This window comes from Denticeps clupeoides, chromosome 2 (genome assembly GCF_900700375.1).
Source record: "Denticeps clupeoides chromosome 2, fDenClu1.1, whole genome shotgun sequence".
Taxonomy (NCBI): domain Eukaryota; kingdom Metazoa; phylum Chordata; class Actinopteri; order Clupeiformes; family Denticipitidae; genus Denticeps; species Denticeps clupeoides.
Window position 1 is genome coordinate 35,876,171 of NC_041708.1, and position 22,678 is coordinate 35,898,848.

The following is a 22,678-nucleotide window of genomic DNA, read 5'->3' on the forward strand; positions in this document are numbered from 1 at the left end:
ATCGGCACTCTGGCGATGCGTGGGATGCCAGAATCAGACGGACAAGGTTTGTGGAACGAGGAGCAGAGGGGTTGGCAGCGTCAGGAGACACCAGGCCGGCGTCTGAAGCTGAATGGTGAGGGATGACCTCTATTAGTGCTCCGTGCGCGTGGCCTTTATGCCGCTGCCAGTCCGCAGCGTGGGCGCATGGCTACTACCGCAATGTATTAAAAAAAAAAAAAAAAAAAAGCAACAACATTCTGGAATGTCGTCTCAAGGACTTTCAATTCCATGCTGGGTATTATCTAGGAACGTGGCCAGGCTCAGACAGGAGGGGCGGGGAAAGAGGCAGTGTGTTCGGTTCATTTGGGAAACTCCAGATGCTCCCCACTCGTTATGAGTAAATTACTTCGATTTAAAAATTTTTTTTTTTCTTTTTAAACAGAGCCTGGGGCACGTCGCATATGTAAATCTGAAATATGCAAGAGTGCCAAGCAGGTACCTGCTGTACCGGAGGGTGTGTCTTGCAGCTGTGTTTTTGGAAATTTGCTTTAATGCATCAGACCTCCCCCACTAGAAGCTGCTTCGAAATTGCTTGAAAGGTGGTGTGTGTGTAAGTTTAGACGCAATTGAGAGCTTTTTTTCTCCCGTACAGATTTAGGAAAACTCCTGTTCATTTACATAATGCATAAACTATAAATAAACGCATGCATAGGCAGGATGCTGGGATTACGCCAACAGATGGTTTGTCCGAGACGATCTGATGAAATCGTTCCATCCACATTACAGACACGATTCCTCTCTACTCCCTCGTGCATGAAGCAGTTATCCACTATTTACTTGTATCTGGAAAAACACTTTTTTTAATTGCATGTAACTCTTAATTAAGCCAAGATCCATGGAGGTCAATTGAGGAGGTTGCAGCATGCCATGAATAAGACCAAAACCTAAAAAGATTAGGCACAACAAAGTTATGAAGGAACATTTGCACAACGTTTATATTCATATTACAGTGAAGATGTTCCATATATGATTAAGTTGTTATGCTGCTTGAATCTATCTATTTATCAATCTGTTTAAGCGTAAATGCTGAAATAATTTACCATGCTGAACAATTTAAAGTGCTGTTATTGATCTGATGATCCATATAGTTTGGCACGCAGTGGCCCCGCACAGCAGACTGGGGAATTACACGTGAAATACCCTGAACAATTACGTGCCTCGAAAGGCAAAAGCGCTTTTCCATCATCTTCAAGCCCAAATGCCACCGTGCTGCATTGCGAGCCCGTGTCGACTGGTTGTGTTCCCGCCGCTCATTAAGATTCCCACCATCAGGCCAGCAGCAGGCGTGTATCGTGGCGTCACTCCGCTCTCATTTCCATAGCTGTCAGCAGCAACAGGCTCACAGCGAGAAGTTAATGCCAGATGTAATTAGTGATGGGCCAAAAATACGACAATATCGTCTTGAGGTGCGCGCACCTTGTTAGATCCAGACTCACAACTTTTAGGGTGTTAACAGAGAATAGTCTTCACAGAAGCAAAGTTGAAGACAAATAAAAAAAAGAATCATTTTTTGTTGTTGTGAGGACATGGTTGTCATGTTATATTGAGAAAAGAATAATACAATATAAAAAAAATGTCATTTAACCACGCATTCCAATTTTGATAGTCAATATTGTCCCTCTGAGAACGGACTATAACTCCAGTCAGCAGTGGGTAGATATTGAATAATGGCTTGTTTCTCCCTGTTTGCGAACCATCGGCCATAGGGTGCCTGCGATATGGACCCCCCCCCAGAAGAAAAAAAACCCACAGGAGACGACAAAGGCAGAAGAAAAAGGAGGGCTGCTCATGCTTATTAGGGCTGAGGTTCATAAGGTGGAGGGACACAAGAACCTCAAAAGGTTCCCCCACAACTCCAGGACCACTGCATCACCTCCTAAGGACGGGGGGGGGGCCCTTAAAAGGGCCACAGTGCATCTTCTCTGACAGAAATAATTACCTGTTGTAGGAGTGAATTTAATGAGGAGGATGCTCAGCAACAGGCCAAAAGAGAGCTCTTCCAGGCACTATAGCAGGAGAGGAAGGGCAGGCTTTTTACTCTTCCTTTAGCTGGTAATGACCATTTTTATTAACACTTTAATTATGTATGCCATTAATCCAGCGTAATCAAATGTACACACTGGTCTATGGGACTGTTGTAAACTTGTGGACCTTGGTTTTTATTGGAGGTGATTCAGCGTAACTTTGGTTTCATTTTAGTATGACTTATGGTTGTTTAACAGCACTTAAGCTCTTTACACGCAGTCTTATGTTCTAAGCATGAAAGCCACCTCAAACCAGACGAGACGGTGGCGCCGCCTAGTGCACAGAACAGGTAAATTCGCCCATCAGCACATCTGATTCTGACTCAGTGAAGACATGCATCAAAACGTTTTAAAAATGGAATTTCGACACAGTGGGCAAATAGAAATAGCTTCATAAAACAACAAACTGGGCTACATGTGAACGTGAAGTGCTTGTCATTGTGAAATACTGCAGCACAGCACGCGGTGCACACAGTGAAATGTGTACTCTGCATTTAACAGTGCTAAACACAAGTAAAACTAGTAATAAAGGTGTAGAGTTACAAATGTGCAAATGCTGCTGTAATTGAAGTGTAATAGAGATATGTTCTGAGGTAGAGTATGTTAAAATAATATCGCATTTTACTATGTATTTGCTAATTTGTTATTATAGATATGTATATTTATACGCGTACTTTATTACGGCCCCGTACGTTCGTAGCGTGTGTCGTTACGTGCGGTACATCCACCTGGCCGCTAGGGGGCACTAATGCCCCTCCGCTCCCTGGATTCTGCATTAAAGTCAGACGCAGAAGAAGACGCGCTGCCCGAAACACGTGGGACCCTTAAAGCTAAAATGGCGGCCTGCAGCATTGAAGACGTGCTCGCTAAAGTCGAGCAAGAGGAGGCAGAAAAGCTCAAAAGCATCACAGTCCACAAGGAGCTGGACCTGGAGCTCGACGCGGGGAACCTGCTGGCCGTGGACAAGAATCGTGTCGACGAACGGGAGTTCAAGCGCGCCAAGAAGGACGAGTTCTTGCGCGCTTTGGCTCGGGACAACACGCAGCTCCTCCTCAATGAAGTCTGGAAGCATCCCACGGAGAGGGTCGAGGACGTCATCGTGGTAAAGCTCCCAGAGCCGAGCACACCGTTACCGCGAGAGAAACCGGTGCCGAAACCGAAACCCCCCACGAAGTGGGAGCAGTTCGCCAAGCTGAAAGGCATCCAGAAGAAGAAGAAGACCAACTTGGTTTGGGACGAGGTGCACAAGGAGTGGAGGAGACGGTGGGGCTACAAACGCGCCAAAGATGACACCAAAGAGTGGCTCATCGAGGTCCCCGAGTCCGCAGACCCCAACGAGGACCAGTTCGCCAAGCGCAATAAAGCCAAGAAGGAGCGGGTGGCCAAGAACGAGTTCAACCGGCTGAGGAACATCGCCCGGTCGCAGAAGCTGAAGGTGCCCGGGGTCGGACTCGCCCCCGCAGGCCGGCAGTCCAGATCTGAACTGGCCCAGGCGGTGGGCGTCGCCAAGGTCTCCACGGCCTCCGTGGGTAAATTCCAGGACCGGCTGCCCAAGGAGAAGGCACCGAAAAACGCCGGGAAAAAGAGGAAGTTCCAGCCCAATATTGGGGACTTTGCTGGGGAGAAGCAGAAGCAGCTGGACATTCTGAAAGTGCTGGGCAGCAAAAAGCCCCGCCTGGACATTACCAGGGCTGTCAATAAGCAAATGAGAGAGGAGGACATGGAGGCTGGGGCAAAAGCCAGAAAGGGCTCGGGGAAGAAGGGGAGAAGCAGTCACATGTCGGGGAAAGGGAAGGGGAGAAAGGGTCCTAAAGGCCCCAAAGGCAAACCCCGCAAACAGGGGAAGCGGTGAAGAGACGTTCGTTGATTGGAGATGTTCTCCACCTCTTGGTATAAGGCCTGATGATGCTTAAAAATGATAATAATAAAATACGATTTGTCTTGGCATAATCTCTTTCTAAAAAGGAGCTGGATTATTACATTTTCCTACAGATTATTTTAGGATGTGTCATGATTTATAATCTGCTCTATTACATGTTGGTTTATTTTATATATATATATATATATATATATATATATATATTGTTCAGAGCAATATATATATATATATTGCTTGTTCAGAGCAAAATAAATCTGTGTTTACTGTTACTATATAATTAATGTAGAAATTATATCAAACAAATGAATTCGTCAGTTATTACCTTCTGGTTTTTACAATATGGGATTAACTGAATGTGTTTTAATTAAAATGTGTAGTCATGCCTTCCACTAATTGGTTTGTTTGAAAGTACAGATTAAATTTAATCTGAGGCTAAATCACCCTCTTAAAAGGATAGTCTGTTTTTCCCAAAGGTTAATAACTTTTACATGCTTTCTTTGCCCATTAAAGAGAATAAAACATTTTTTGAACATGACTACAAACAGTTGCTACATTAATCATTAGTTTCTGAACATATGTATTTAATGTAAAATATCCATATTTATAATCAGTGATATTGGAAAATTCCACAAAACTATATACAATGTGCACTGATTTCCTTCAGATGACTGATCTTCACTCCTGAGGATAATAATGTGCCTCTGGAGTCTCTTTTTATCCCTCACTGGCTTCGCTCACTTGATGGATGATGTATGACTGCTGACATAAACCTTAGCAAGGCCAAGGCTCAGAGGATAGCCCATCTGTTCCAGGGAACAGGACTGGTGGCCAAACATCATCCAGCAATCAGAGCATTATTCCAGCCCACTGGGCACTAAAAGGATAATCAATAGTTTCAATGATCCATTCACATTTACATTGAAAGCCTATGAATTGGTTCTATGTTAGAATTAAATGTGCAGTTTAATCAAATCCGTGCTTATTGGTCAATTATGTTAGCACAAACAAAGATTTTTGTTCCATGGGTCAAGAACACGGTATATGCCGGTTCGAATCACGAGCCACCAGGGTGACACACACTGTCCCCACACACTGCTCCCCTGGCGCCTGTCATGGCTGCCCACTGCTCACCAAGGGTGATGGGTAAAAGCAGAAGACACATTTCATTGTGTCACTGTGTGCTGTGCTGCAGTGTATCACAATGACAATCATTTTTTAAAAATGACAGCTAACGCAATAATAACATTGTTTGAACTAGTTGTGCAATGATTTAAAAAAACTAAACGTTGTGCCCCATAACAACATTCATTTTTAATTTCAGCTTTTTGATGCATCATATCCAGTGCTTCACATTTCAGTTGGATAATCCTAACCGGTTAATCCGCTCCATTTCATGTTGTGTAACTGCTGGTGTGATTGTCATGTCATCGTTGATCAATATACTTTTCCGCATCAGTGTCCTGTCACTATAATCAAAGCCGGATTCGTCACTTTTCATGGCATGTAGAATGCATGTTCTGAGACCAAAAAAAATAGCACCACTAATACAGTTCTGAGTTTTGCTTCTGTTAAATATGTATTTTATGGATCATGCACTAGGTGGCAGTAACACAATTACATGATTTGTTCCTATCTTCATAGTTGTGGTCTTATTGATAAAGATCTACACAATGCTCCTTTACCAATGATCTAAATGCAGAACTGATTAGAGTTCCTTCAAATATGCAAATTGTTTCTTCTTTTGCAATGTTGGTAAAGGCAAAAATTTCTAGTGTGCTACATAAAACATGTCTCAGTGTGCCGCTCCATTCATATGGAGATGATTTCATCATGCCGACCAGCAGACCTTTGATTCTTATCCTTGGGGAATCGTCTACAGATCATATTAATGCAGGGTTCAGATTAGGCTGTGGATGCAGATGCCTCGTGCGGGGGCACAGGGTGAGCGTGTCCCCTCCAGGGTCCCCCCCACTGGCAGCTGTTCTCGGCCGACGCCCCCGCCACCCCCTACACAGCACAACCCAAACAGGTGGCCCTGCTCATACCTCATTAGTTAACAATGTGCGCAGATATCGAAACATGCACAATCAATTCTCAGCCCATCGCTGCTTGTCGAAATGATTTTGCCAATTAAAAGTTCAATGACTTACGAAATAAGTAGTAAAAGGGAAGTGGGCATACACCAATATGCGCTTGTTTCTGCAATATTCTAATCTATAGAAATCGAACGAGAATTGCTGGTGTCTTCCTCTTGTAAGTCGCTTTGGATAAAAGCGTCTGCAAAATAAAGTAAAGTTAAAATATGCTATGACTTTGTGATAGGTGACTGGAAATGACACTGTGTCTCTCGGCTGTGACACTCACTGCAGGTCCCAGCCAGGACTGAACAGCCGCACGCTTGTCTCGTCTTGAAAAACGCAGGGATCTGGGTCAGCGGGAATAAACAGCGCCTTTGTGCTTGTTGTTTCCTCTTTGTTCCCGGGCGGCGGTCCCACAGGGGTGGGGAGCAGATCCCTTTTCCTTGTGCTCAGGCGTGGGGCCCAGGCCCCAGAGGCAGCCCCCCCCCGCTTGTTCAGCCTACATCACAGTAGCCTTACCAACAGGAGGGAGAGAGGCTGTCGAACCCACCCAAGTAGGACTTGCAGGATGGGGAAATCCAAGCCTAATGCATTGGAAAGCAACAGGAAACAATGTTCTGCGTGTATACCCACTAGCATTTCTAACAAATCCTCACCAAGCCCCTGCAATTTATTTATATGATGCTCACTGTCAGTTTCTTGTGTGCAAATCTTGTATTTTCCTGTGTTTGTTAATATAATGCACACACATATATAATACATCACAATTTTGCACAGTTATGGTAGAAGTTTCTGTGAGTGGGGGGTTTCTTTTAAAACTTGTTAGACTTAGAAATGTAAGTGACTGGTGTTGAAGTGTAAATTAACAACAAGACTGTAAGTGTAACTGAATGGGTGTAAAGTCTTATCTAGGTGTTTCATCATAATGCAGTTTCACAGCATCACAGATTAAATGCATCCTTTCCTGCAAATGTTGGAAATTAATTGTGCACGAATCCTCCCAGCACACATGGAATGGCAATGTCAATGCTGCCGTGTCCTGTTCATGCTCACACACTCACCTATGGTCCCGAAGACACAGGTTCAAACCCCGCTTACCACCATTGTCCATGAGCATGATTTCCTGAGGGGAACTGTCCCAGCTGATCTGGATAACTGTCCCAGCTGATCTACATTTCGTTGCCCTGTACTTGTACATGTGTAATGACAATAAAGTTGAATCTAATCTAATCTAATAAGGCCATCTGATAAATATCATAAATGGTAAGAAATGGTATGGAAACGGCATGGTCTTTGTGGTTACGTGTTTCGGAATATTAAATATCGCAAACTATATTATTTATGAAACAATATTTTGTAATTAAATTTAGAATTAGCAATCTTTTGTATATTTGGTTTATTTTGGTTTATTAAAAATCTGAGGGTGGGCTGAAAAGTCTGGCCTGTAATTCTGAGAGAATAAAAGAGAATACTCTTTTAATATGAACATGTTTATTTAAATATAAATTGTACAAAGGAGGCCAACAAATACATATATAAGTGACTAGCATGTAAGATAAGGCAAATAGGGAGCACTATACCAGAAAACAGGGTTCCACCACAGAAATGCAGTTCAGACCTCAAATAAATATCCCGCTCCTAATAAAAACAGACCTGCATAGCTGTGGATTCACATATAAAAAAATCAGAGGGCCGAGCATTGATTCCACGAGACAAAAATTGGTTAGATACTGACGCAAAGATTAGTATAGTTCTAGAAAAAAAGCCATTTAGTTCTCTAGACATGGTAAACCTGGTACAACCCATCCTTTCTGTTCTATATTTGCTCTGTAGTTCTGTAACATGCTGCCCGTTTCAGTCCATCATGATCATTTCTGTAGTCCTTCAGCAGCAGGGTGGGGTCTTCACGACAGAAGACAGATCTAAGGGCTTCATCTGAAAGAGCAGCATGTCTCCAGAACGTGCTCTGCGGGGTAATTACCGAGTGAACGTGATAATGCCTCGGGCCACGGGACACACCTGCAGGACAGCTGGTGGTGAGGGTGTACCTGTGCAGCAGCTGCTCAGTGAAAGCAATAGAAAGGGGGAAAAACACAATCTGCCCCATGCAGGGAACACCATAGTCCCTGCCACATCCAAGTCCATTAAGCAGGTGCCTGTCCTCCAAGGTGGCTCGTTCATGGCTCCACCTGTCCCCAGAGCGACTGGCGGGTTGCGCCCTGGCTCCAGTTACACCAAGTTACAGGCACCACACCGTCCCTTTACATCAACACAACACCAGCACGTTGGGGGACTGTGACTGGTGGTGGTAGTAGCCTAGTGGGTAAGTCACTCGCCTATGAACCAGAAGACCCAGGTTGTGTCCCTGAGCAAGACACTTAACCCTAAATTGCTCCAGGGGGACTGTCCCTGTAACTACTGATTGTAAGTCGCTCTGGATAAGGGCGTCTGATAAATGCCGTAAATGTAAATGTAAATGTGACCTTCACTGACACACAAACTTTACTTGCAGTCTTATGTCCCTCACGTCTCCCCTGGTGCTTCAGTATAGCTATGTGGCCAGCGTCACGCTCCCCCAGCAGCACCGCGGCATGAACAAGTGGAAACATTGACCTATATACCACAGGCAGCCCGGGCTCCGGGGTGTGACGGGCAGGTTTTCCCGCCAAAAAAAAAGACCCCAGCACTACAGCGACAGGGTGTCTACCAGATGACTGCCCTGTCACTGCTATAATGGCCTGCCATCTGCTGTCTGGCACACACAAAGGCTGGTGGGGTGAGCGCACGATGGGGGAGGGGCTTGCCACATGCTGCAGCCCCACCCCTTACACGCGCATGCGCTCACTTAAACACTCGTGCCAGCAAAAACCTTTACTAGATACAGACGATTTAACCCGCGTGTTGGTGAGAGTTTCAGAGCAGACTGACAGAACACACTGATCACAGCTCAAAATGTGGCACCTATTTGAGAAGCACTATAATTGATATAGTGCATGGGGCATGTTCACTAATGTCACCTCAGATACGTCTCCAGGCTAAAAATAAAAGACAGGAATAGAAAAGAACAACTTATCAACTTTTTGTATCGTATTATACATCCATAAATGTACATAGTGTCATTATTGCTGTCAGCAGTAAATATGGAGCAATGATTGACAGCTCTCAAGCACCCTATTTCCTCATTCTGGATCCCCTCCCTCTATTTTTAGGACACAATAATCAAAGAGATTGTTGCAAAACTGACAGTACTATCTGATAGATATTTAACTGCCGTTATTACTTAATATACTCGATTCCTAAATACATATTCTTGACGAGCACGTTTTCAAGTATTGAATTCAAATCCATTCAATATGACATAAATTCTTGTCACCTGTCCTAATCCTGTGTTCATGATAACTTAATCATGTCACCACCTGTAGACATCATAAACATCTGTTACAATTATCTTTATTATTTTTCATGTAATCTGACATTTGTAAATGCCTCAAAGCATCTTCTATGGTGGCTACCTTTCGCTATGAAAAACAAACGTGGAAATAAACCAGATATTTTACATTGCACATGACTTTTTACAAGTGACTTTGAGTAAAGCTGCGTCAGTCCTGCTCCAGCTTTGAATAAGCACTTGTCTAAAGGACTAATTAAAATGTTTAAGGTCCTTTGATATGTTCCAATCAAGCACTGACCAGCTGAAATGAACAATAGATCCAGTTCTTTGCACCAGGGAAGGAAATGATTTAGCACAGATGTACTGTACGCCCGTAATGGCTTTTGCCAACAGAAGGGATGTCAGGGGGGCTCCGCACCCCTCCATTCAAGGGCAATTGAGTGAATGGGCCTGTAAAACTAACAAACTCAGGGAACAATGGAGTCAAAAGCATTATTTCATGGGTGAGCAGGCCCATTTAGTGCAAGCAGCTGACCTGTGGCGAAGCCTCTTGTTTGAGGAGAGTGCGTGGACCCGGGTCTGAGGTTGAAGCAACCCCTTGACATGACTCAGAGGACAGGGGCTCTGCACTGACCCCATCCATCCCCCACCACAGCCAGTCCGGATCAGAAAGCAATGATCACATATTTATCAAATGACCAAGACACACAACAGGACCAATGTAATTTATGGAGGGGTTTTATTGTATGTATTATGTAAAGTGGGTTACAAGCAGGAATTGCAAAGAATTCTATTTCATGCTATGAGAAATACAGATTTTTTTATCCGAGAATATGAACACATACAATTTGCGTGAATAATAAGGAGCATAGGTTGCATGGAGGTTGAATGCCTTGCATTGTTCAAACTGTCATATCTGCTACACACATGTACTTGTGTCCCGCATTTGATTAGGTAATTGAGCTGAAGATTAAAATCGTGCACAGGACTCGGGACCTAGAAAACCAAAACGTACACACATGAACACCAAAACACAAAAATATACATATTAACGGCATCTCTGCCAAGTACACAGAAGTATGCAAACATACAGTAAACATCTACATATAGACAGGACCGGGACTGAACTTATAGGGTTATTAATGGTCCTTTCTCCTGGCTTTTTTCATGTAGTCCATAAGAAAGCCATTCATATTTAAAAATGTAATTGTGTGGTTGATTAAAATGGAGGGCAACGTACAAATTTCAGGTAGAAGTGCACAACAGGATTCTCAGTTCAGGTGATGGTTAAAATTAGTCAGGTGTTAAAAAGGCTGTAGCATCACTTCACAATGCAGCACAAGCCCTGTAATATACAAACTAAAGCTAAATGCTGCCAGCACTGTACTTTCCATAAGCAGCAAAACACACCCGAAATGAAAGAGCAGCACAGGGTGATATAGTTAGTGAATAAGAAGAAATTACTTTCTTTTTTTTTTTTTATGTTATAAATATGCCAGTCCCCTTCACATCAGTGTTTCATTGTCAGTCTATGATTTGTACAACCAACAGAACCATCAATTAAAAAATATATTATGCAATTTTACAAAATAAAATAACAATTAAAAAAAGTGCAATTTGCCTACTCTGAGACTGTGTGAAATGGAAAATTATAAATAAAAAAAAAAAAAAAAAAAGATACAATCTATCCAATCAGAAATGGAACAAAATGACAGTGTGCCTATAATTTAGAGTACATGTCCAAAAGAATGTAAGACAGCCAAATCCTTTTTAATATAAAGGAAATATAATTAGATATTTGTATAAATTTGAAATAAATAAATTAGTAAACATTTAATAAATAAAACCTATAGCCCTAAGCAAACTGGAACTCCTCACTTATATAATAGTCTTCAGAAGAACACACTGTTGTCATATGCATACGATATCTGGTAGACGATTCGGAAGCAGCAAATTCGAGAGGTGATCGTCCTCAAATGGGAAAGTCCAGGTGTACACAAGCTTGTGCTTTTGATCAGATGGAATAAATAACAAAAAAATCTGATGAATAAACAAATGGGGAAAAAAAAAAAAAAAAAAATGTACCCTTCCATTTTACACTTCTCTGCAACGGCACAATACATTCAGTGTCTCGGCTCGAGACTCCTTGAGAGGACGTGGCGCAGAAGCAGCAACGTCATAGTTGCTAAAACCAAAAGAGTCACATTGCAAGTGCTATCCAGTTTCTCCTGAACACTATTCCAATTTCCCTGGGACAAACATCGGTAGTGTCACACTACAGGTGCTTTCCAATCCTCTTGCTGACTGATGTTGACTCCCTCTTTCAAATTGAGTAACACTGGGGGAAGACTTTCCTGTACATATTGCTAATTATTTTAAAGAAGCCCATGCTATAACTATCAAACACCTAGTGCAACAGTCTATTAAAAATAATAATAATAATACATCATTTTTGATTGAATATTCCTTTCAGTAAGCGTAGAACCTCTCATCTGTACATAACTGGCCAGAGTAAAAGCTTGTGTGAAAGGGGAGAAAAGGTAAAAATGCATAACTTGTGTTAAAGTGATGATCACACGCCTGTTAAAAGTTCAGATAAAGATACATTACACCAGCGGTTTCCTACAGGGGGTTGTGTGAGTGTAGAATCTCCTCATTAGAACAGGAGAGATTGGGTAGTGTGGAGGTCTGCTCAGAGTACGAGAGCTCTGGAGATGCAGCCGGGGGGGTAGGTGTTGAGATAGCGCCTGGCCTGCTCAGTCATGAGCAACTGGTCTTCTGTCTTCCCAAACATAACAGCCTCCCATTCATTGCTCACCTAAGTCAATTAAAACAGATCCCAATTAAATTTCAAATAAAGAACATGAAATGACTAATTGTATAATATATTTCATTAATCAGTAATAAAGATGAAGCCTTTTGATGTTATGCTCCTAACTTGAATGTCAAACTATAGCACAACAACAAATTTCACATTTATGGTCATTTTATTCATGGACCAAAATCTACATTCATAGAGTGAATTTCACTGAGGCTCTAGCTATGCTTGGGAATTAATGCTCACAGGTACCTGTGCTGGATTCTGGTAGGAAGGGCTCTTCGGAACAGGCTGTTCTTTCCCTCGGGGACTGGTGGGACAGGCTGGGACACAGGCCTCTTCTTCCACGGAGCAGGGGGAATAGGTCCGCTCCTCTTGATCAGGCAGGGGCGCCATCAGCAAAGCGCTTGACAGAATACCATCCACCTGGGAAAAACGAAAGGCTTTCAGTTGCTCAGAGGTCCAATAATAAACCCTTAAAATGTTTTGCTGTATTTTTCCACACCAGGTAACCATTAACTGACAAATTATGCCTGTGTAGATTGAAAACAAATTCATTTATTACCTGTCCACTCACCTGCATGTTGCTGAGTTGTTGCTGTGGAAAGAGCTGGACACTGAGACAGTCCTTCCCCCAGGAATCAAGCACAAGGGACTTCCGAACTTTCCTGGCTGGAGCATCCAGCTGGGATTCAATAAAAGACAATGGGACAATGCATGTGTCTCTGGAGACAGGACAAGCACCGGCATCACTTTTAGTGGAAAGAAGAAGCAGAATAAAACACATACATCATGCTTCCAAGTTCCATATCCACACTGAATCTCGGTTTGAGTGAAGATGTCCGCTCCAGTTTCTTTCTTCAGAACTTCCCTAATATCTTCTTCCAAGAACGCCAGGGGCTGAGGCTGAAAAACAAACTAATGCTCAGCAACACGGAATGAAGAAAGAGTTAAAAGCGACTGCAAATGCGTTTAGCACACATACCACCATCTTCACAGGTCCATGCATCTTCTCCTGGGCAGCCAGGGCATTTTTGAAGGGAGTAGGCGTCCTTGGGGTGTGTCCCAAAATTGACTTCCGGATTTTGGGAGTCCTAAAACTAATATGCCAATGACGACATAATTAGTATATTAACAACTCACACACAACTGTAATGGACAAATTAATAAATTGAATGTATTAAAGACAGTTTAAAAACCCCTAAGACATGAAATGTAAGCTGTAAACTGATCACTCATACCCCACATTTTCTTTCTGGTGTTTTGGCGTGGACTCCTTCTGCTGAGGGGTGTTGAGGAAACACTTCTGCCCACATACTGGGGTTGATGTCAGTGCAGGATTGTCCAGGCTGAAATGCTCCCCTCCTGATACGTTAAAAAACTTGAAGGGAAAAAAATATATACTTACTTAAACAAATGTTTCCCTTACATTTACTGCACATGATATAATCACCAATATGTGATCAATGCAATTGTAACAATTGCTTAATAGCAGATTTCTTATAATTTGTCTATAGAAGCAAACATAAAAAAATAAATAGTAGTAACACACAATGTAATTTAAGCAATATAATGAACATACGGAGATGAGGAGTCAGTACCTGTGAGGGAGAGAAGGGCAGGGCCTTCACAGGAGTGCTCCTGGGTGAGCTGGTGCTGTTGTCCAAGAGAGAAGCACATGCCCTGTCTCTGATAGGGGACTGGTCTCCTCTCACCATCCTTTTTTTCTTCAAAGTGGATGTTGGGGTGCCAAACTTGCCAACACAAGGCGAAGCCTGAGGTACCACCTTACCCTGATTGGCACAGCGTTTGCCTCCATTTGTGTGTCCCACAGGGCCACCTAGGTGGTATCCTAGAGCCTGTGGATCTCTGTCCTGTGGCTGAAAGCCTCCAGGAACCTGCTTTGGAGGGGCTGGACCCTCTGAAATGTCAAAGCTGGCAACCTCACTCCAGGCCCCAGGATCCTGCATAGTGTTAAGACAGCGTCAGATAAAATTTAGAATGTATTTGACAATGGAGCAGGCATAATACATTTTCTAGCTTCGGAACTAATTATGGGCAAGCGCAGGTAATTATTATTATTAAATACAGCCAATCATTCCCAGACATCTGTCTACTCACAGAGTCAATAAGTTCCATGGTCTCAGCAAACTCTGGGATTGTCTGCAGGGTGGAGAGCACGGCACTGGCCTCCACTGCCAAAAACTTGCTGGGTGAGATGCTGAGTGGTCCTTGGGCCTTATCTGGCTGACCCAGGTCCCTGTTTCCTCCTTCCAGGCTGCCAGTGGTCGTCATGCTGTCGTCAGTCAGGCCATCAGACCAGCTGGAATATTGTTCAGTGATCTGTAATGATTAAAGCACATAGAAAGTGTCAGATTTGTGGGAAATGTAGACACATGTGAAATTAGATGAGCATCCAAATCCAAAGTGAATAGACAGGACACACACAGAAGCATGATCACACTCGCCAGAATCAAGGAACCATGTCATGACTGAGCAGTAATAGATAAAACCTCTCCCAAGTTCATGTATGGACCTTTGAATACTGATACTTTCCCCATATTGTCAATGGGAAAATGTCAATATGAAACAAGTCTCCAAAAGGTTCTCAACCAGTCTGGACACAAGACTTGAAAAAATGATGAAAAAGTCTGTTCCACAGACTGAAAGACTCCCACTACTTTGTACTCTAAACTGCCGTTAGCCAGAACATGTGATGTTTCTGTCCCCATGTGCCATGCCCCCATGTCAAATTAGCAACCGATATATTAGACTGTAGAAAGGCACACTGTCGGTTGCACTATGGTTTTCATTTTTTTTTTTTTTCTTCTATATGATTTTTTTTATACGATTAATAGCGGTGGCAACAGAATACCCTATGCCACTGAAGAGCTTCCAATAAACAAAAAAAAACATTTGCATCTACTGCAAGAGCCTTTCACCCTCCTGTGAACCTGAACTGAAGAAGAAGCAGCTACGAATGGATTGATATTATAATATGTAATTACCATAGAATTATTATTTGGCTGTTTTAGAGACAAGGACAAGGACAAAAAAAAATAACAGAAAGTCTTAAGCATTGCTATAACCATAGCCGGGCACGTGAAAGCCGGTAAAAATGGACTAGAGAGTGCAAGTGAAGAGAAGGGACAGTGCAGTAGAACAACCATGCACAGCTGTCAGGCAGGAGGGGTGAAATGATGAAATGGGTGTGGGGGAACTGAGATACTGGGTTCCAGAGCAGCCTAAAGTGGTCTACGCGAACACACAGTGGTCTTACAAGGGAGCCGGAATGTCTTCTGACTTCATTCTCAGCTGACATAAGCAGCAGCTCTAGCTCCTTAATTCTCTGCTCTTTGTCTGGGTCATCATGGCACGGCTGTTGGTGAGGACGAGGAAAGATAGGAAGAAAAGGGGGAAGAGGGAAAGACGGAGAGACAACAGGTTTACACATAACAGCATTAGGTTCATCCAGAGGTTCACCGAGAGTTAAAATTCATTTATTCTGTTTAGTTTCCTTTATTCTAAAGTAAAGTATCTAAGATAATTTAACAAAATATAATGTTTGCTAACAGTTCGGTGAAACTTTGAATGCCACAAAATCAGAACACGGTAAAAACATGCAGAGAAAAATGAAACGAAAAGCAGCAGACAAGTTTTTTATTTTAATCAATTTAGAGTTAGATCTTTTTAAATCATTGGTACAGAACAAATTGAAAAAGTGGGGGATCACAAGCAGAGAGAACTTCACTCACTGGCATAAAAGTAGATAGGATATTGTCCATGCACTGGCCACTGACCGGCCCATATGGGTATCCTCCAATCTTTTAACAGAGAAATGAAAGTGAACGACACGATTACAGTTTTGGCTCCAGGTTCACAAACGGCGTTTACCAAAATTATATTGTTAAATGCCTATTGAAAGCTTGAAATCAAAACCTAGACAACAAAATGCAAAAATGGAAATTAATATTCAATGATATTAAGCAGGTCTTGTTAGACCCTCATCTGTAAAAGTGCATAGAAACTGAACTGATATCCTACAGGGTAGGGGTGGAAGATGGACGCTGGTGGTGATGGAAGGTGAGGTGGATACCTGTGTTGGACCAGACATGAGCATCTGACTGTGGTCCGGTAGGGGCACCACTGACTGGATGAGTTTCTGCCGTCGCTTCAGGGATTCGTCAGTGCTGAAGCTCCTACAGTTGTCCTGCAGGTAACCTTCATGCTCCACCTTCCGACGCATGGTGGAGTTCCAGTGATTCTTGATCGAGTTGTCTGTCCTAAACAGGGCCGTTGAATCAAAACCATGAGACCAATAGCACAGACCTAACATCAACTACGTTCTGAACATAGAAGACCTCAACGACTAAATGTTTAATGCGAACGCACCTTCCTGGAAGAAGTTTGGAAATTTCAGCCCAACGATTGCCCAGTCGCTTGTGGGCCTCATAGATGATGCGGTCCTCTTCCTGTGTCCAGGAGGACTTCTTGACCTCTGGGTTGAGATGGTTGTGCCAGCGTTCTCGGCACTGCTTGCCAATTCGCCCCTGCAGATGCTTGGCAATGACTGACCACCTCTTGGGCCCATACTTGTGCACCAGCTCAATCACCTGCAAATAAAGTGAGCGTGACGGACTTCAGATGGCTTTCCTGGAACACTATCCTGTCAAGATGGGTGGATAACCTTGACTTTGGGGTTGACTTGTTCAAGTTCGGATCCCCCTGGCAAAACACAGACCGCATCTGAGATATTCTTTAAATGGAAATACTTCAAGAAACAGGGGTGGGGCACTATTTTGAGTGTTAAATGCCACACTTGAGATTCTTCAGCCAGAGTCATGCAGTGATGACTTTATTTCCTATGGGTATTTCCAAACTATGCAACTATTTCAAAACTTTTTTTTTTTTTTTTTTTTTTTTTTAAATAGTAAAGCCTTCAAACCCTTTGCATTGATTCGGTGGATCAAACCTCCAAGGCCAATGTTGTCCATCTAAATAACGAAACAACGGATTGAATTTCCAGAGATAATCATGAGATACTCTATTCCACATTCTTCTCGATGCGCATCCCTCTCTTCAATCCTCCTCGTCTCAGGTGGGCAACTGTGCGGATCCCCTTACCCTTTGATCCTCCTCTTTTGTCCAGGGTCCTTTCACCAGCTCTGGGTTGAGCACCTTCTGCCAGCGATGCTGACACTGGCCATCTGTCCTCGTCTGTCATGGAACAACAAAAGAGCCATGTTAATACCTCAATCCACTTTACATGAAAACCGATGGGAGCCTATCTGAACGTCAAATTCCAGTTAACAGCAACAAGGCATTCAAATCAATCACATTTCAAACAAAAATTCAAATCAATCACATTTCTACCTAATTTTATAAAGACCTAAATATTTCTTAAATACCTTAATTTTGTTGCCGTTTAACAAAATATTTACTGCTAAGAACTCACAGGAAAATAATTAGCAATTAGTCTCCAGTCGCCAGTTCCATGTTGCTCAACAAGCTTCTTAAGCCTCTCGTCCTGTCAAGAGAAAAGAAGTCGATGAAAACCGGCCCCCCACCACAAACCAAAACTCCTGCTTTATCAATGGTGCTTCAGCAATGTAAACGGCCCCTCCCACTTTCCTTTCAGACTGGGTGCCTGAGCATTCCCTGTAATAAGCTGAAACGTAAATCATTTTTATAATTAAGAAACACAAACACACCAGCGCCCAGGATGTGTGCAGCTGACATTTGAGGGGAATTGCGTAACATTACCTCTTCGCGGGACCATTTGACTTTGCATAAAGTCTTCTTGGAGGTTTTAGAGTCTCTGCTGTCAGGATCTGCAGAGTGATGCTCTTCATCTTCATCTTCACTGGGGAGGGGGGGGGGTGCAAAAAGAGCATTACGATATTGTTGATATCGATATTGTTAATATTATGCTAATATTAAACATAACCTTTCAGTAATTTAGTACATGGGACATGCAGAATGCGTCGGTCCTTATTAGGGCTAAAACGATTATTCGAGTAACTTGAATGATTCGATTACAAAAATATTCGAGAAAAATTATTTGCCTCGAGGCTTCGTTTTTAGTTAGTCACCAAAGTCCATCTATTATCGTACTGTTTTAACTGACGCGCATTTCAATGATTTAAGGAGGCGCGATTTATTGGTGGAAGATACCAGTAAAAGGCATAAAATGTCTGAAGTGTGGGACCATTTTACGCTGCGTGGACAACGTAGTATGGCTTACCATAAAAGTACTTCGTCAAAGCTTCGTCAAACCTTAACCGAACGAATCCTCAAGTAAACCACAAGCGGACTCCAAGCTTCTACAAGGTATCGTATTTTTATGATTGCTAACTAACATTAGCGCTTCTTAGAATGTACGTGATTTGTAATTATTTGTGTTATGAGTCGATAGTGACAAGGCACAACACAAACATTCCACCTACCTACCTCATCTGGATACAACTGGAAACTGAACTGTATTGTTTAAGTTGGCTTATTAGAAATACTTGGATTGTTTATTTATATTTTCTTTTTACTATTTTGTACCTTTTGTACTTTTTTCTCTTTATTCTCAGATCGGCCAGACTCCTTTTTTAATAAAATAAAACTAAGGACAAATAGGCTAACCTATGTTTGCGAATTTCATAGTTTTTTTCATGTACATCATGAATGTTTCACAGAAAGCTTGATTAAATGGGCTTAGTTCTGGAGCCAGTAACACAAAAGTTTTAAGCTTTGATCTAATAAAAGTATTGAGTTTGAATAAAACTTTTTTTTTTTTTTTTAATTGTGAGGAATAACAGCCAATTGTTTGCTCATTTTAAGAGGATTTTCTTGTTGCATAACACACTATTGATAGATTTGTTTAAAAAAAACAAAAGGTGGAGTTATCCGATTACTCGATCATAAAAATCGACAGAATACTCGATTACAAAAATATTCGATAGTTGCAGGCCTAGTCCTTTTGTATGAATTGTACGCGTGTCTTTTTGAAGCAAGCCAACAAACCGGAAATTAAGATTAAATCTGTTACAAATGACTTTAATTACACAGGGAATCAGACAGGACATACCAGACCAAGTCTTCTGCAGCCAAAGCATGTAAATATTAAAAGTGCTTCACCAATTCACTTGCTCTGCAGTCGTCCCGGTGGGTTTTAGAGCCCCTTTCCTTGTCTATAGGAAATACCGTGTCGCTTGGCAACACTTCCCTACACAGTATAGAAAGACAAGTGGGGACCAGAGAAGGAATAAGTTGTCAAGGGAAACCGCCGAGCAAACTCAGTACGCAACACATGCAGGCTGCTCGACGCAACCTTAAAACTGTGAGGCATTCGCTGGCAATGAAATATTCATTTCCAGCCTTTTGTCCAAGACATTAGACATTAGCATTTGATTTATGTCGACCCACAGAGACTGAGAGCCCCCTTTGAATAAAAAGGTTTGCCTGTTGTTTAAAAGGTGGTAAACCATACTCAGGGGAATAGGTTCCAGACTGTTTATTCTAGTGTATATTCGCACTTAATCGGCCAGCATTTCTGCTACACTGCGAGGCTGCAGGGATTACGGCTGCAGCAACAGGCATAATTCCAACTTTCACCGAAACAGGACAAATATGGAAAACTCTGAAACACTTCCCGCCCAATCGAGATGTTACTGCACTCCAATGAAAGAGCCCTCAGTAGTGAAACAGGTCGACTGACTTTTAGCACAAATTCCCCCCTCTCCTGGAAAGAGTGAGGTGGAGAGACGGGTGGGACGTCTGACATCAACGGGCCCTTTTCAGTCCCGAGGTGTTCGAACAAGGGCAGATTTGGCTTCAGCTCAGCCAACGACAAAACAGAAACACGTCACATAATCCTCCAAGCAGCAAAGCTCTCCACTTTATTCTAACACAAACACAACATTTAATAAACCGGGGCTACAATTGCATTTACATTTTCAGCGAAGGGGCATTAAGCGAATTTAGACCTCCATATGGGGCACAGAGGAGGGTGGGGGGGAACACACATGCACCCCATAGCCGTCCGTTCAAGCCAACATTGCGTCAGTGTCACATTAGAGATCCGCCAAATGGCGCGTTCGAGTAAAAACAGTTCAATCACCCGAGGAAAGTTTTTTTTTTTCAAGTGTCACGAAAACGGACGACTCCGGGAGGGAGGGGGAACTGGGCAATGCCGCAGCTGCGGGGCAACAACGCGGGGTAGTTCTGCGCTGAAGGGGGGGGGTAAAATATGTGCACGCAGCAAGCACGTGTCCGGGGTAGGCGTCGTCGCATCGGAACCGAACCACAACTCTCTGGGGGGGAGCGCCTTAATTCATGCCCAGGAGAGGAGCTAACGTGCTAACAGCTAAAGTGAACGGGGGGATTAGCCATTTTTTAATAGTTCGATTCGCCCAGGAGCGTCGTTAGCGCAGTAACGACGCTAGTAACGAGGCCGATCTTCGGTTGCTAGGTGAGTGTCAAGAGATCACGGTGACATTTAGCTCGGCGTGGGTCAGCATGCAGGGACAATATACATGCAACGTTAAAAAAAAAAAAAAACAGGTACGTTTAGCACAAACCAAAATAATAATAATAATAAAAGATGTTATAACAAATTCCCCTTTAACAAGTAACACGCGAATCTCTTGATTATGAATTAACAGACTATGAAAAACTGACAAACTAGTTTTTAATGTATATTAGTACGTAACAACTTACCTGCGGGACGTCGTGTTATTGGCCATAGTGTTTGTTTTTGTTTTTTTAAGCCTCCCAAGTAATTCCACGGAAATTGTCCCACAGAATTAACTCTTCCGGCACGGCGCGCCTGCAGGTAACGCCGCCACGCTTGTTTTTGCCCTCGGCACCATCCGCGCGTCGCGAGTGGTTGGCGCGTCGTGCTGCTGCTGCTGCTGCTCTGGCAACGCGCGGCCGCTTCATGCGCTGGGCATGTCCGTGGCTGGCGGCGGCGTCCCTCCCGCCGCGGTCTGCGTGTCCGTGTCCGTGTCCGTGTGTTGTTTGGGGTTTTCGTCCGTCCCGCCGAATCTCGCGCCCAGCCTCCTTTCACGGGCGTGTTTGAATCTGCGCACGCGGCCTCGCCTCTGATTGGCCGAGGCGGACGCGCGCCCCGACACGCGCAAACGTCACGAGGTCTGCTCAATGGCTTTATTATTAATAATAATAATAACAATAAAATATTATTATTATTACTTTTTTTTTTAGTCATAATGCTTTTTTTGTCTTTTTGGAGACCCTGGGTGAATTGTATATCCAGTCCCCACAGACGTGGCCCGATTTGAACGATCTACTACCCCCTTGTGGGCATTTTAGCAACAGCAGCTAAACGTACTGGAATGTTCCAGTCAAACTAGGGAACGTTAACATTTAACTTCATGTAAATATTAACTTCACTTCACGTTACTTTTAAGAACAGACGTTTAATGCCTTGTAAATGAATGCATGAACCTGTTGCATTAAAAAATAAAGGTTTCGGGTAGAGCATCTGACCATTTCCATTTACCAGACGCCCTTATCCAGAGCGACTTACAATCAGTAGTTCCAGGGACAGCCCCCACCCCGCCGGATCAATTTAGGGTTAAGTGTCTTGCACAGGGACACAATGGTAGTAAGTAGGATTTGAACCTGGGTCTTCTGGTTCAAAGACGAGTGTATCACACACTTGTCACACTAGAGGCCATTGTGAGCCCTCTTTCCATTTCTTAGAGACCCGAGGGTCTCATCCCACTCTTCACCTGTAGTGGCATTACTGATTAGGAAACTACACTACAGTCATGGGCAAAAATTTTGAGAATGGCACAAATACTGGCTTTCACAAAGTTAGCTGCTTCCGTTTGTATTATTGTTATTATTGTTATTATTATTATTGCCATCTGTATATATTCCAGAATGTTATGTAGAGTGATCAGATGAATTGCAAAGTCCTTCTTTGCCATGAAAATGAACTTAATCCCAAAAAAACATTTCCACTGCATTTCAGCCCTGCCACAAAAGGACCTGCTGAGATCATTTCAGTGAGTGTTGAGGAGCATAAGGCTGGAGATCATTATGTCCAGCTGATTGAGTTAGAATAGCAGACTGGATGCTTTAAAAGGAGGGTGATGCTTGAAATCATTGTTCGTCCTCTGTTATGTTCGTCCTTGGTTACCTGCCAGGAAACACGTGCAGTCATCACTGTGTTGCATGAAAAGGGCTTCACAGGCAAGAATATTGCTGCTACTAAGATTGCACCTAAATCAACCCTTTACCAGATCATCAAAAACTTCAAGGAGAGAAGTTCAAGTGTTCTGAAGGAGCCTTCAGGGTGAAACTCCAGCAAGCGCTAGGATCGTCTCATGAAGAGGATTCGGGGTGCCACCAGTGCAGAGGTTGCCGAGGAATTGCAGCAGGCAGTTGTGAGTGCATCTGCACACAAAGTGAGGCGAAGACTTTTGGAGGACG

The 22,678-nt window shown here is 43.0% G+C and overlaps 2 protein-coding genes across 3 annotated transcripts; one reads left to right on the forward strand and one right to left on the reverse strand.

Annotated features, from left to right (window-relative positions):
- The first annotated feature begins 2,844 nt into the window (after positions 1-2,844).
- rrs1 (ribosome biogenesis regulator 1 homolog) lies at positions 2,845-4,431 on the forward strand. Its single transcript, XM_028970045.1, has one exon. It carries the CDS (start codon positions 2,902-2,904, stop codon positions 3,916-3,918), a length of 1,017 nt encoding a protein of 338 aa, XP_028825878.1. The 5' UTR covers positions 2,845-2,901; the 3' UTR covers positions 3,919-4,431.
- Positions 4,432-10,134: 5,703 nt separating this feature from the next.
- Positions 10,135-21,518, reverse strand: mybl1 (v-myb avian myeloblastosis viral oncogene homolog-like 1). Of its 2 annotated transcripts, XM_028960851.1 has the most exons (16): positions 20,939-21,518; positions 17,996-18,095; positions 17,688-17,759; positions 17,357-17,449; positions 16,625-16,845; positions 16,329-16,515; positions 15,988-16,056; positions 15,513-15,611; positions 14,354-14,575; positions 13,834-14,196; positions 13,474-13,613; positions 13,218-13,332; positions 13,022-13,138; positions 12,810-12,917; positions 12,485-12,658; positions 10,135-12,232 (listed from the first exon to the last, which is right to left on the reverse strand). In XM_028960851.1, the coding sequence occupies exons 1-16, from the start codon at positions 20,962-20,964 to the stop codon at positions 12,107-12,109; spliced, it is 2,232 nt and encodes a 743-aa protein (XP_028816684.1). In that variant the 5' UTR covers positions 20,965-21,518; the 3' UTR covers positions 10,135-12,106. The 2 variants fall into 2 exon arrangements, with proteins under 2 accessions (XP_028816684.1, XP_028816693.1); XM_028960860.1 differs by lacking the exon at positions 15,513-15,611.
- Positions 21,519-22,678: the final 1,160 nt, after the last annotated feature.

Excerpts from the sequence above, each read along its gene's own strand:
- rrs1 (XM_028970045.1), top strand. The coding sequence starts at position 2,902 with ATGGCGGCCTGCAGCATTGAAGACGTGCTCGCTAAAGTCGAGCAAGAG.
- mybl1 (XM_028960851.1), bottom strand. The coding sequence starts at position 20,964 with ATGGCCAATAACACGACGTCCCGCAG. Across the intron at positions 17,450-17,687 it reads TAATTGCTAATTATTTTCCT|ACGAGGACAGATGGCCAGTG; the intron begins GTGAGTTCTTAG and ends GTTCCATGACAG. Across the intron at positions 16,516-16,624 it reads TCCAAACTTCTTCCAGGAAG|GACAGACAACTCGATCAAGA; the intron begins GTGCGTTCGCAT and ends GGCCCTGTTTAG.